Source organism: Esox lucius, chromosome 19, assembly GCF_011004845.1.
Source record: "Esox lucius isolate fEsoLuc1 chromosome 19, fEsoLuc1.pri, whole genome shotgun sequence".
Taxonomy (NCBI): Eukaryota; Metazoa; Chordata; class Actinopteri; order Esociformes; family Esocidae; genus Esox; species Esox lucius.
In genome coordinates this window covers 38,781,911-38,797,689 of record NC_047587.1, presented here as the reverse complement: position 1 = coordinate 38,797,689, position 15,779 = coordinate 38,781,911, and the positions used below count along the sequence as shown (strand labels likewise).

Here is a 15,779-nt window from a genome sequence, read left to right as displayed (position 1 = left end):
TACACTAAGTGCTAGGTTTCAATCCCTGTATAACAACCCCGTAACTCTGATCCTAACCTTAACCTGTTTACTGTCTACTACTTATTATTTCAATAAAAGTTATTCAAATGTATTTATAAAGCCCTTTTTACATTAGCAGTTGTCACAAAGTGCTTTTACAAAACACCCAGCCTTAAACCCCAAGGAGGAAACAACAGTAATGTTGAATTTCAGTGGCTAGGAAAAACTCCCCAAGAATGGTGACATTTAGAGAGGAACCAAGCTCAGAGGGGTGACCAGTCCTCTTCTGGCTGTGCCGGGTGAACAAATTAAGAGTACAAATTTTAATAATTAATAAATGCATGCGGGCTGTGTCCAGAGTGCATTTAAACATAGTCCAGGTTGGAAACATGACCAGATGGACAAGGACAGAGACAACGGGGGGGGGGGGGGGGGGGGGTATCTTGATCTGCAACACAACAAGGAGGAGTTTGGACAGGGGCAGCCACGAATCTTTCAAGCCTGGTACTCTGGAGGTGTGGGCCAATACCTCATGGTTCTAGTATAAAACAGGTGACAGAGAAAATTTTGAAAATGCATTCCTTAGATCCACAAGGATTTATAGTGGAGAAGGAGAACTGACCCTACTCCCACGGCACAATAATATAGCAGTGTAAGACCTTGGGGATGAGACAGGGGGGTCCAGTGACACTGTGGCCCTATCTGGGGGAGGCCCTGGACAGGGCCCAACAGGCAAAAAAAATTAATCCACGCATATTGCCAAGCATCAACCAAAGTGACACCCACCAACCGCAACCACACTGAATGAGGGCTGAGTATTGCCAGCAGAGTACTGCCCAATTGCAAAATTTATTTATTTGTCATCCCGTAATTCAGTGCTGTTCATACTGTATATATACAGTGGGGTGAACAAGTATTTGTTACATTGCCGATTTTGCAGGTTTTCCCACAAAGCATGTAGAGGTCTGTAATTTTTATCATAGGTACAGTTCAACTGTGAGAGATGGAATCTAAAACATAAATCCAGAAAATCACATTGTAGGATTTTTAAATAATTAATTTGCATTTTATTGCATGACAAGTATTTGATCACTTCCCAACCAGTAAGAATTCCGGCTCTCACAGACCTGTTCGTTTTTCTTTAAGAAGCCCTCCTGTTCTCCACTCATTACCTGTATTAACTGCACCTGTTTGAACTTGTTACCTGTATAAAAGACACCTGTCCACACACTCAATCAAACAGATGCCAACCTCTCAACAATGGCCAAGACCAGAGACCTGTGTAAGGACATCAGGGATAAAATTGTAGAACTGCACAAGGCTGGGATGGGCTACAGGACAATAGGCAAGCAGCTTGGTGAGAAGGCAACAACTGTTGGGACAATTATTAGAAAATGTAAGAAGGTCAGTCTCTTGGTCTGGGGCTCCATGCAAGATCTCACCTCATGGGGCATCAATGATCGTGAGGAAGGTGAGGGATCAGCCCAGAACTACACGGCAGGACCTGGTCAATGACCTGAAGAAAGCTGGCACCACAGTCTCAAAGAAAACCATTAGTAACACACTACTCCGTCATGGATTAAAATCCTGCAGCGGACACAAGGTCCCCCTGCTCAAGCCAGCGCATGTCCAGGCCCGTCTGAAGTTTGCCAATGACCATCTGGATGATCCAGAGGAGGAATGGGAGAAGGTCATGTGGTCTGATGAGAAAAAATAGAGCTTTTTGGTCTAAACTCCACTCGTGTTTGGAGGAAGAAGAAAGGTGAGTACAACCCCAAGAACACCATCCCAACTGTGAAGCATGGAGGTGGAAACATCATTCTTTGGGGATGGAGAGTCTGTATGAAGGAGTGGGCCAAAATCCCTGCTGCAGTGTGCGCAAACCTGGTCCAGAACTACAGGAAACGTATGATCTCTGTAATTGCAAACAAAGGTCTGTATTAATTTCTGCTTTTCTGATGTATCAAATACTTATGTCATGCAATAAAATGCAAATTAATTACTTAAATCATACAATGTTATTTTCTGGCTTTTTGTTTTAGATTGTCACTCACAGTTGAAGAGTACCTATGATAAAAATGACAGACTTCTACATGCTTTGTAAGTGGAAAAACCTGCAAAATCGGCAGTGTATCAAATATTTGGTCTCCCCACTGTATATACACAGTATCTCACAAAAGTGAGCACGCCCCTCACATCTTTGCAAATATTTGATTATATCTTTTCATATGACAACACTGAAGAAATGACCATTTGCTACAATGTAAAGTAGTGAGTGTACAGCTTGTATAACAGTGTAAATTTGCAGTCCCCTCAAAATAACACACACAGCCATTTATGTCTAAACCACTGGCAACAAGTGAGTACACCCCTAAGTGAAAATGTCTAAATTGGTGTGTCAATATTTTGTGTGGCCACCATTATTTTCCAGCACAGCCTTAACCCTCTTGGGCTTGGAGTTCACCAGAGCTTCAGAGGTTGCCACTGGAGTCCTCTTCCACTCCTCCATGATGACATCACAGAGCTAGTGGATGTTTTGAGATCTTCCGCTTCTCCACCTTCCGTTTGTGGATGCCCCACAGATGCTCAATAGGGTTTAGGTCTGGAGACATGCATGGCCAGTCCATCACCTTTACCCTCAGCTTCTTTACCAAGGCAGTGGTAATCTTAGAGGTGTTTTGGGGGTCGTTATCATGTTGGAATGCTGCCCTGCGGCCCAGTCTCCGAAGGGATGGGATCATGCTCTTCTTCAGTATGTCACAGTACATGTTGGCATTCATGGTTCCCTCAATGAACTGTAGCTTCCCTGTGCCGGCAGCACTCATGCAGCCCCAGACCATGACACTCCCACCACCATGCTTGACTGTAGGTTCTAGTAATCCATGTCCTTAGTCTGCTTGTCTTCAGCAAATTGTTTGCAGGCTTCCTTGTACATAATCTTTAGAAGAGTCTTCCTTCTGGGATGACAGCCATGCAGACCAATTTGATGCAGTGTGCGGCGTATGGTCTGAGTACTCACAGGCGGACCCCCCACCTCTGCAGCAATGCTGGCAGCACTCATATGTCTATTTCCCAAAGACAACCTCTGGATATGATGCTGAGCATGTGCACTCAACGTCTTTGGTCGACCATGGCAAGGTCTGTTCTAAATGGAACCTGTCCTGTTAAACCACTGTATGGTCTTGGCCACCATGCTGTAGCTAAAGGTCTTGGCAATCTTCTTATAGCTTAGACCATCTTTATGTAGAGCAACAATTCTTTTTTTCAGATCCTCAGAGAGGTCTTTGCCATGATGTGCCATGTTGAACTTCCAGTGACCAGTATGAGAGTGTGAGAGCGATAACACCAAATTTAACACACCTGCTCCCCATTCACACCTGAGACCTTGTAACACTAACGAGTCACATGACACCGGGGAGGGAAAATGGCTTATTAGTCCCAATTTGGACATTTTCACTTAGGGGTGTACTCACTTTGGTTGCCAGCGGTTTAGACATTAATAGCTGTGTGAGTTATTTTGAGGGGACAGCAAATTTACACTGTTATGCAAGCTGTACACTCACTACTTTACATTGTAGCAAAGTGTTGTCACATGAAAAGATATAATCAAATATTTGCAAAAATGTGAGGGGTGTACTCACTTATGTGGGATACTGTATATTGTCGAAGCCCCAGGATATATTTAGTGTAATGGAGCATATATACAGTGGATATAAAAAGTCTACACACCCCTGTTAAAATGCCAGGTTTATGTGATGTAAAAGAATGAGACAGATAAATCATGTCAGGAATTTTTTCACTTTTAATGTGACCTATAATGTTAACATTAACCAATTCAGAATTAACCAATCAAATTTAAACTCATGTTAAATAGAAGTCATTACACACCTGCCATCATTTAAAGTGACTCTGATTAATCACAAATGTCAGCTGTTCTAGTAGGATTTTCCTGAAATTTTCTTTGTTGCATCTCAGAGTAAAAGCCATGGTCCGCAGAGAGCTTCCAAAGCATCAGAGGGATCTCATTGTTGAAAGATATCAGTCAGGAGAAGGGTACAAAAGTATTTCCAAAGCATTAGATATACCATAGAACACAGTGAAGACAGTCATCATCAAGTGGAGAAAATATGGCACAACAGAGACATTACCAAGAACTGGATGTCCTTCCAAAATTTATGAAAAGACCAGAAGACAAATGGTCAGGGAGGCTTCCAAGAGGCCTACAGCAACATTAAAGGAACTGCCGGAATTTCTGGCAAGTACTGTCTATGTGCTACATGTGACAACAATCTCCCGTATTCTTCATATGAATGGGCTATGGGGTAGACTGGTAAAACAGAGGCCTTTTCTTACAAAGAAAAACATCCAAACCCAGCTGAAGTTTGCAAAAACAAACATCAAGTCCCCCAAAAGCACGTGGGAAAATGTGTTGTGGTCTGATGAAACCAAGGTTGAACTTTTTAGCCATAATTCCAAAAGGTATGTTTGGCGCAAAAACAACACTGCACATCACCAAAATAACACCATACCCACAGTGAAGCATGGTGGTGGCAGCATCATGCTTTTGGGCTGTTTTTCCTCTGCTGGAACCAGGGCCTTAGTCAGGGTGGAGGGAATTATGAACAGTTCCAAATACCAGGAAAGTTTGGCACAAAACTTTCAGGCGTCCGTTAGAAAGATGAAGAGGAAGTTCACCTTTCAGCATGAGAACGACCCAAAGCACACATCCAAATCCACAAAAGCATGGCTTCACCAGAAGAAGATTAATGTTTTGGAAGGGCCCAGCCAAATCCCAGACCTGAATCCAATTCTGTGGGGTGATCTGAAGAGGGCTTTGCATAGGAGATGTCCTCGCAATCTGACAGATTTGGAGTGCTTTTGCAAAGAAGAGTGGGCAAATATTGCCACATCAAGATGTGCCATGCTAATAGACTCCTGCCCAAAAAGACTGAGTGCTGTAATAAAATCAAAAGGTGCTTCAACAAAGTATTAGTTTAAGGGTGTGCACACTAATGCAACCAGGTTATTGTGAGTTTTTATTTTTCCCCCTCAAAGATTTCAGTTTGTTTTTCAATTGAATTGTTCACGTTATAGGTCATATTAAAAGTGAAAAAGTTTGGACATGATTTATCTTAGTCTCATTCTTTTACATCACAAGAACCTGGCATTTGAACAGGGGTGTGTAGACTTTTTATATCCACTGTATATCCACTGTATATACACTCACCTAAAGGATTATTAGGAACACCTGTTCAATTTCTCAGTAATGCAATTATCTAATCAACCAATCACATAGCAGTTTCTTCAATGCATTTATGGGTGTGGTCCTGGTCAAGACAATCTCCTGAACTCCAAACTGAATGTCAGAATGGGAAAGGAAGGTGATTTAAGCAATTTTGAGCGTGGCATGGTTGTTGGTACCAGACGGGCCGGTCTGAGTATTTCACAATGTGCTCAGTTACTTGGATTTTCACGCACAACCATTTCTAGGGTTTACAAAGAATGGTGTGAAAAGGGAAAAACATCCAGTATGCGGCAGTCCTGTGGGCGAAAATACCTTGTTGATGCTAGAGGTCAGAGGAGAATGGGCCGACTGATTCAAGCTGATAGAAGAGCAACTTTGACTGAAATAACCACTCGTTACAACCAAGGTATGCAGCAAAGCATTTGTGAAGCCACAACACGCACAACCTTGAGGCAGATGGGCTACAACAGCAGAAGACCCCACCGGGTACCACTCATTTCCACTACAAATAGGAAAAAGAGGCTACAATTTGCACGAGCTCACCAAAATTGGACAGTTGAAGACTGGAAGAATGTTGCCTGGTCTGATGAGTCTCGTTGAGACATTCAGATGGTAGAGTCAGAATTTGGCGTAAACAGAATGAGAACATGGATCCATCATGCCTTGTTACCACTGTGCAGGCTGGTGGTGGTGGTGTAATGGTGTGGGGGATGTTTTCTTGGCACACTTTAGGCCCCTTAGTGCCAATTGGGCATTGGTTAAATGCCACGGCCTACCTGAGCATTGTTTCTGACCATGTCCATCCCTTTATGACCACCATGTACCCATCCTCTGATGGCTACTTCCAGCAGGATAATGCACCAGGTCACAAAGCTCGAATCATTTCAAATTGGTTTCTTGAACATGACAATGAGTTCACTGTACTGAAATGGCCCCCACAGTCACCAGATCTCAACCCAATAGAGCATCTTTGGGATGTGGTGGAACGGGAGCTTTGTGCCCTGGATGTGCATCCCACAAATCTCCATCAACTGCAAGATGCTATCCTATCAATATGGGCCAACATTTCTAAAGAATGCTTTCAGCACCTTCAATGCCACGTAGAATTAAGGCAGTTCTGAAGGCAAAAGGGGGTCAAACAGTATTAGTATGGTGTTCCTAATAATCCTTTAGGTGAGTGTATATCTGCCCACTGACGAAGAATTGATCAGTCTATAATTTTAATGGTAGGTTTATTTGAACACTGATAGACAGAAAAACAACCAAAGAGTCCAGAAAAATGTTTATAAATTGATTTTAATTTTAATGAGTGAAATAGTGAACTGTATATATAAATCACATCCACCGTCATAATGTACTTAATAATACATGCACAAAAAGATTTACTCCAGCATCCTTTGCACCCTGCTCATTGCACTATTGTCTCATCTGTCTTACTATGTTGTTGTTTTGGTTTATTATGTGTATTTATGTGTACTGTATATTGCAGTCGGTGACTTTTGCTGAGTGTTCTTTGTTTACGTTTTTTTATGAGTAAGCACATCATGTGCCTGTATAATCCAGAGTCAAATTCCTCATATGGGTACACATACCTGGCAAATGAAGCTAATTCTGATCTTGAATTCGCATTATGACTTCATGATCTGGACTAAATTGCATCCCACCTAAACAAGCTCAAATGCCTTTGTTGGGCCTCAATGCTTCCTGTACTGAACTTCAGCTGTTACTCTTCTGTTCTTCAGAAATTCCTCTACTGCTCTTCTACTGTTCCTCTACTGTTCATGTACTGTCCTTTTGCTGTTCTTCTATTGATCCTGTACTGTTCTTCTGCTTATTCCTAACTGGTTCTTCTGCTGCTCCTATAATGTTCCTGTATTGTTTAACCGTTCCTCTATTTTTTTCTCTACATTTTTCTACAATGTTCCTTTATTTGTTTTTTAATTGTATTTCTACCTTTTCTCTTCTTTATTGTTTCATAAGCAAGAGTGACATCATTTCTTATGAAACATCATGGATTCCTATACAATGCCCTATACAATGAGGAAACTGTGAAAAAAATATGAATTTGGACAATGCTAAAAATTATAATTCCAGGCTAGGACAGAGGTGGATAATGGCTTGTCATGAAAAATAACTCCACAGGCTTTCAAGAATATCTCAGGGTTAGCATTATGACTTACCCTGGTCAAACTATCACTGTAAGTTCACCTAAGTGATTCTGAACACAAGTGATAAGCCATGACTTCCTGTTTCACCGGAGGTGTAAATATGAGGTGACACACTGGCCAAATTCCCAAAGTCATCCATCGCTATGATAAAGTCCAGAGAATACAGTAATGATGTTGATAGATATTGGGCATGGAAAGTAAATAAATTAAGCTTGAGACAATGTATGAGAGTACTAACTATCTCTGTACGAAGGACACTAGGTAGGACATGTGATGTCCCATTACTGATGGGTCCCAAACACCCTGTCCATACCACCTGTTAGGAACTGTGTATGTGACTGTCATAGGACTCTCTGAACAGACCCTTGGGTCATAGGTTGGAATATGCATTACACAGGTATTGTAGGAAAAATCTTTCTTATAATAGTCTGTGTAATGGTTTGCTATGAACACTGACCGCCTCCTATCTGTCCTGGCATAAAAGATAGTGTTAACTTTGTAATCATTGGAGAACATATAAGAACTATAGAAGATCAACATTTTGGACTCTTGCTAATTAAAGATTCTCCCCTGACTTGTTTGTTTAAAACATCTGTTCATGGATCAAAAGTGGACAGAAGCTAACAATATGCAACAAAAGGCTGTGACCTGCACAAATCAGGAATATAGCTTATTTTCACTATCAGGACAATAACTAAGAAAATGGGGAAGTTAACAATCAGCCTAGAAGAGGATGTGTACTGACCCACATATTGTGAGGAGGATGGTTTGAATGGCCAAAGAATCTCCTAGGATCACAGCTGGAGAATTGCAGACATTAGTTGGGTCTTGGTGTCAGAAGGTCTACAGAAGTACAAACAGATGCCACCTACATAACCACTAGTTGTTTCAAAGCGTTGCCATAAAAAAGCTTCTGTTGTCATCAAACAACAAATTAAAGTGCTTACAGTTTCTCAGATGTTACTGGAACTATCAAGGGGACAAGGTTTTATGGTAGATCAGACCCAAATTGAGCTATTTGGAGGTGGGTTTGGCATTCACAGAGTCATAGCCATGCAGAAAAGTACCTCATCCCCACTGAAGTATGGTGCTGGATCTTACATTTTGTGAGGCTGTTGATGAAACTACGATCAACCTGTACCAGAATGATGGGAAGAAAAAAAATATGTAGAAGACTTGGAACGGCTCATGATCCGAAGCATACCACATCATCTGTAAAACACGGTGGAGGCAGTGTGATGGCATGGGCAAGAATGGCTTCCAATGGCACTGGGTCACTAGTGTTTATTGATGATGTGACAGAAGACAGAAGCAGCCAGATTAATTTAGAAGTGTATAGGAACATATTTTCTCCTCAGATTCGGCCAAATTCAGCAAAGTCGATTGAATGGCGCTTCACTTTACGGATGGACAATGACCCAAAACATACTGGAAAATAGCAAAGAAGTGGAATATTCTGCAATGGTTGAGTCAATCACCTGATCTTAACCTGATTGAGCATGCACTTCTCTTGCTGAAGACAAAACTTAAGGGAGAAAGACCCACGAACAAACAACAACTGAAGACATCACAAAGGAGGGAACCCAACGTTTGGTGATGTCCATGCGTTCCAGACTTCAAGCAGTCATTGCCTGCAAAAAAATCTCTACACATTATTAAAAATGCACATTTTATCTATGATTGTGTTAATTTGTCCAATTACATTTGAGCCCCTGAAATAAGGGGACTGTGTATGAAAATGGTTGCAATTCCTAAAGGTTTCATACATTAGTCTTGTTCAACCCCTTGAATTAAAGCTGGAAGTCTGAACTTCAATTGCAACTCTGTTTCATTTAAAATCCATTCTGGTGGCGTACAGAGCCATAATTATGAAAATTATGTCAGTGTCCAAATATTTAACTTGAATAAATGGTGCTCAGCTCCCAACCATCATAGACTTCTAGGGTAAGTGGTGTCTGCGTAGTGCGTGCGGCATCATCAGAGACCCTTCACACCCATGCCACAAACTGTTTGCCCTCCTACCATCAGGCAGGCGGTACAGGTCTCTTTGTTCCCTCAGGAACATATTCTTCCCTGCTAATGCAACCCTGCTGAACTCTTTAAGCAACACTAATCATACCCACTCACCAATCGCTTAGTACTGTCTCTCAGGGATCTTGTTGCACTACTCTCCTTGTACTACTGGACTCTGACAGTGCTTTGCAAAGTAAGATAAGGACGTTTTCTGTTGCTACATGTACACATCTACCTTGGGAACCTCACTGATGCTTTCCCTGGATTTCAGTTGGACGTGCACCTTCAATTTCCTTTCTTGCACATTTAGAATTGTCATTTGTTCTTGCTTTTGCCTTCATTGCACATCTATATATCCCATTTGTAAAATACACTATACTTAATACTTGTAAATACATGTAAATTGCTGCCCTCTTCTATTTGCAATTTGGTTAGATGCTAACTGCATGTCATTGTGCTGTACTGTTCAATAACAAAAAAGTTGAATCTTATCTGTTACTCACCCATTGAGACTAAAAACTGTTTGCAACACTCTGACAAACCACAAGAGGTCTCTGTTTGATTGAAAATGTTGCTGATTGAGTGCTGAACCTAGGCCATGCTTTTTATATTAGGTAATAAGTGTAATCTTAGGAGTTGTTTTATTTATTTGGCAGCCCAATATACTTAACCCAAATGTCTAATTTGCTAAGTTTGACATATTACACATATTATGCTCTCCATTAATCAAATGTTTGTATCTAGTATATAGGACTTCATATTTGAATTTCTTCATCTTAAATGCAGGAATTTTATGAATCACTGGCCTTTGATAAATAACTGCATTGTTTTTTGGGAGTGACCTAAGTCATGGGGTTAAGTGCATGTGTGTGACTTCAAAGATCCTTCTCTCTACACCGTGACCACAATTTTCTAGACGCCAGCAGCAGTCTTCACACATAGATTTCAAAGAATAAGTGAAAGTGAATTTACTTTCTTCCTCCAAATACTATGAAGCAAAACACCTAGCAGGTTTTCCTCAGTGTCTTCCTCTAATGCTGCCATGTCTGGTATATTGTCTGTTTTGTCTGTTCTCTGTGTTAGTTTTTCTGTTTTGAGAAGCGGTCTTTATCATGTTGTACATGTTTAGTTTCGAACCCTGAATGGACAGTGCAGTTTGTTTGCAGTTTTACAACGATATAAATATTTAACATGCGGACAATTACTGTGGTATTATTGTGTACATACTTTTTCCACTATCTCGCAACTGGGGTAAAAAAAACTGGCCAGCCAGAGCTTGCATACAGAGAGCAGTATTGGTTTGGTAGTCAACAGGAGTCTAAACAGTTTTAACATGTTGGTTGCTAATTCATTAAAAATTTCACAATTTATTTTGCTGTCATATATTTTGATTATTTGACGATGTAGAATTATGTATCACTGAACGAGTCCACATTAGGATGCGCGCCCTCTACTGTTGATGTGCCTAGAGGTTGTGGTTGCCACTTTTAGAATCGTTTTTTATTGTTATCACCGAAGTGTCAGTCCACACACACTGAATGCTGAACAGATGGCGACCACGAGGTTAGAGGAGATTATCGAAGGACAGCATATTTTCCTGAACGACAAAAGCCAAATTAGTCTCTTCAATACAGAGAGTTCCGTGGAAAAGGTGTCCGAGAAAGTACGGAAGGGAATTGTCAATATGACGGAAAACCAGCTGGAGAACGAGTTCATGAACCTCGCGCTAAGAAAACAGCTATCCTACAGGTACCCGTTTATCTATAAAATAATGTATATAGCACAGCACAATCCTACCTCTTTCAATCAACTTTGGACCCGAGTGATGTCCATACTATTTTCCTCCCGTTCCTACGACTATCACGAATTCAGTTATCTACGCTGGGAAATATACAGCATTGTGAATATATTTACGTCATAAATGTGGAATACCCTAAATACGATTAGGCTAGAGAGGGCTAAATGTTAGCCTACAATATAATGCTACTTGTTGGTAATCCCAACAACCATATACTTCTCAATCATGCATACTCACACAGGTTGTCTAAAACAGAAGTTGCTATAGTCCAACTTGGCAGTTCTATTTTATAACAGTGGTACTTGCTGTTTCTCAATGCGAAATATGTTTTGAGATCCATGTACGAAAAACCGATGATCATTCCCTCCTTCCAATTCATTTCCTGAAAAGGACGGGTTAGGTATGTTTGTATATACAGTATATGTTTTATATACATTTGTTTGTATGTATATTCGTGTGCTTGGTTTTTACTGACTTGGGATGAATCTAATGAGACTTAGTGTCCTGGAAACATAACTTTGATCTGCTATAAACTGTACAAAGCGACCTGTCTCGTCTCCCCTGTCATTTCCTGTTCTTGTTCACACATTAACCCAATTAGGAGGCATCTGTCTGGGTTTTCTGTTCCATAGCTGTCATCAGGGATACAGTCCCATATCCATCATCTCCCCACTTAGCCAATAATATCCTTTGAAAGTCCTACACAGGGCTTATTTAAAAATCCTAATGATATTAAAACCGGAGTGCTCCTTTTCACAGGACTGTGACTCACCTACCTGTTTGCTTCTTAATTGTATTTATAATTGTCTTGGTGTCTTTTGAAAATGGACTGTGTTGTCAGTGCGGTCGTGTATCCTTAGATCTGATTATCAAGCGTGTGTTCTCATTTTAGGCACTCCTGGCTTCTTTCATTATGCCATCTGTGTGCTTCTTCCTGTGTTGATGGGCCTATGGGTATGTGGTAGCAGGATGTCTGGCATGCTTTGCACAGAACACACCTGGCGTGTGTTAAGACAGTGCATGGATTTAATGCCTGATTTGTGGTCAATCTTTTGTTTTGCTGAAAATATAAGGGAGAAACTGGTCAGGAGTAGGTCTCCCCCTAACAAAGACACAATACTGCTCAAAGGAGATGAGGGGTTTAACGCTCTCTCTCACGATTCTGTCATTTTGTTGCAGTGTCTGTCTGTCTGTCTGTCTGTCTCTTTCAGTCTTTGTCTGTGAGGAAGTCTCTCCTGATGACTCCTCTCCCTGTGGGAGGAAGTCATGCGTTATCATGTTTTCTGAGATTCCAACCCGAGTGTGGGGGTTATCACACTGGTGAGATACTTGATGTCAGTCAAGTGACCCATAAAGAACAATGAGACATTGTTTCCTCCCTTTTTCTTTCGATTTCTTCAAGATGTAATATTATTAATTTGGAGTTATTTACTGTAGTTTGGTTAAAATGAGTAAATGTGTGGCTTGACATCCACGTAGATTGTCATAAGTACACTAGGTGTCATGAGACAATGACCCTTCTCATTGCCATTCCTCACCTCCTCTCTCCTTGCCTTTTTCTCAAAACCAAAAAAGGCTTTTGACTTTTCTTCTACAACTGCTTATTCCACATGGTTATTGAAACTCAAGACTGGCACACTGCCTGCAAGAATGAAGGCTTACAGCTCAGAAACATCTATAGCCCAACTGGCCCCTGTTGCCTGTGGAAAGATATGCTTTAACCAGGGCCTATATGATTCCATTTCAGACACCTTAATTGAGTCAGGCAGCCTGTTTGCATGTCACCTGAACAGTAGTTTGAGTGAATCACGTCAGGGTGATGCGTTTGTTCGCAGAGAGAGGGCTGGCATTGGGCAGGACCAGCACATCAAACCATTGCCTTTAAATTAATTTAATGAATCAGAGAAATGGAGCAGTCTGGGATCCAGCAGATATAATCCTCAAAGGGCAGATTTCTCTTTCAGACATTAAAGGGAATGATGCATTAAAGGAAATAAGCTCATCACCGATGCTCCCAAGCTGGCAGGTGTCATGCTGAATTGGTGCGTTCAATCATCAAATTTTTAGACTACTTACTATAACTGGAAAACAGAGTAGTTACAATGACTGTATTGGCTGTCATCATTTTACCTAACGTTGTACTGTACTGTAAGTGATTGTTTTTTAATGCTTGTATCATAGTCAGCTAGTGTCTACCATAATGTCTATAACCCACCTGGGTTAAAATACATGCATTGTAAAATACCTATTTTCATTGTGAATATGAATAAGTGCAATCATGTGAAAAAGTAAGTACTGAGAAGTTTTCTTGATGTATTTGGATACATTGATATTTGATCTCAATTCCAACCCCATTTACTGACAAAGGTAATCCAATTGCACACAGTAAGAAGTTGCACACAGTAAGTACACTTTTAATCAATGTATGCAACTAAAATAAACTATGGAAAAATGATGTACACCGCTACCATCACAAAAAATTGCTTAAATTAAAATCAGGTGACTAGCTGACATATGCCAAGATCAAAAGACCTGTTCGAGGCTCTCAGATGAACATTTTTGATACCTGAGTCTTGGGGAGGTAACAAAGCTATTTTCAAACAATTAAAGGTACATATTTCATCTGTCCGATGGATCATATACAAATGGAGAAAATTCCAGACAACTTGACAAGCTACATTAGACAATTCAGACCAAGAGCTGACCAAAAAACTTTTAGCTGTCACCCCCAGGATAACATAGAGATCTACATGCCTCTTTTGCCACAGTCAATGTGATAGTGCATCAGTCAACTGACCCAAAAAGACTGCACAAACATGGCCTACACGGGAAGTCAGAAAGGAAGGGAAGTCTCAAAAAAGAATATCAAGACACGACTGACGTTTGTCAGACAACATCTGGCTAAAGACCAAAACTAGTAGAACAATTTGCTCTGGACAGATGATATTTGCAAAAAGACGCACTGCTATTGAAGGAAGAAGAATCTCATACCATCCATAAAGCATGGAGGTGGTGGCAATATACTGTATGGTTTGGGGCTGCTTTGCTGCCTCAGTGCCTGATCAACTTGCCATTGTTGAGTGAGCATGGATTCCATGTTACACCAGATAATTCTTGACAACGTGAGGCCATCTGTTAAAAAGCTGAAGCTGAAGTGAACATGGAACTTGCAACAGGACAATGATGCAAAACACAAGCAAAGCTAAAACAGAATGTCTCAAAAAGAAATTGAGGCTTATGGAATGGCCGAGTTCCAATCAAAGCCCAGATCTCAAACCTGTCAATGATGTAGTGTACTTGAGGCAGGCATGGAAGAAAGACCCCGAATATGACAATGTAGAAGATGTACTGTCAAGAAAAGTGAGGTAAATTTGAAAAGGCAGGCAACATCATCTATTGAAGTTAGGGGTGTACATATTTTTTCTGCCCAATGAAATTTCATTTCAGTAAATTTTTGGTGAGTAAATGTTTGCAAAATATAATCTTGTATCTGTCAATAGTGTTGAAATGAAGATTACATATCCATATGTCAAAGTATGTTAGGGTTACTTTCTAGGGGGTGTCCAAATTCACATTACTATTATCATTACAAATAAATTATTGCAAAAATAAATTTAATGCTGGATTAATGCTACTTAAATTAATATTTGAAGCCAAATCTGTTAGATTGAGATTGCCTATGAGCGTGATCAAACACAAGGCAACAGGATGTTCAATCTGCCCATTCCTGTTTGGAAACGTGCAGAGTGAGGAAATTGAAGGACCCTTTTCGATACATGAAGTAACAGATGAAATGTGAATATATTGTATGAGTACTGGTTCCGGCATATACATGTGTTTTCTACAGTGTGGCTGTGTATATCTTATGCAAATCAGCATCACGGCTCTACTGGTAGTGCAAGTAACTTCTTATCATGTCACACTACTTGTTGTGTTTACCAAGTATGAACACTTGCTTTTATACATTTTTCAGGCATCTCCTCAACCCCCTCCGCCATAACTAGGATGGCCTCTCTAGCTATCTCATTCCCTTTAGCTCTATGACAATGCTTTGAAACATAAAAAGCAAAATGGTGACTGAACTGGCATGAGAAGGATCAAAACATGGTCAGTTTGTTTGTCTGATGGAGTCTGTGTTCTCTGATGCAGGATAACTTTATAGTTGGTATCTGGACTCTTGGCTTTGCGTCAAACCTCTGGTTCATATTGCACTTTTGTTTCCTCACTGAGGCCAAGTCGGTGAACGAGGTGGTGGTGTCACGGGCAGACAGAGCCTGGTTCTAGCCCCAGCATGAGTGAGGTGGTGGTGTCACGGGCAGACAGAGCCTGGTTCTAGCCCCAGCATGAGTGAGGTGGTGGTGTCATGGGCAGACAGAGCCTGGTTCTAGCCCCAGCATGAGTGAGGTGGTGGTGTCACGGGCAGACAGAGCCTGGTTCTAGCCCCAGCATGAGTGAGGTGGTGGTGTCACAGGCAGACAGAGCCTGGTTCTAGCCCCAGCATGAGTGAGGTGGTGGTGTCACAGGCAGATAGAGCCTGGTTCTAGCCCTATACACT

General features: G+C 41.0%; 1 protein-coding gene across 1 annotated transcript in view; it reads left to right on the top strand.

Moving 5' to 3' along the window:
- Window positions 1-10,919: 10,919 nt before the first annotated feature.
- Window positions 10,920-15,779, top strand: part of dgkzb (diacylglycerol kinase, zeta b) — an 84,399-nt gene continuing 79,539 nt past the window's right edge. Inside the window, exon 1 of the mRNA XM_029115099.2 lies at window positions 10,920-11,175. Within this exon, the coding sequence (XP_028970932.2) occupies window positions 10,976-11,175 (200 nt within the window). The 5' untranslated portion in view covers window positions 10,920-10,975. The remainder of the gene's footprint in view (window positions 11,176-15,779) is intronic.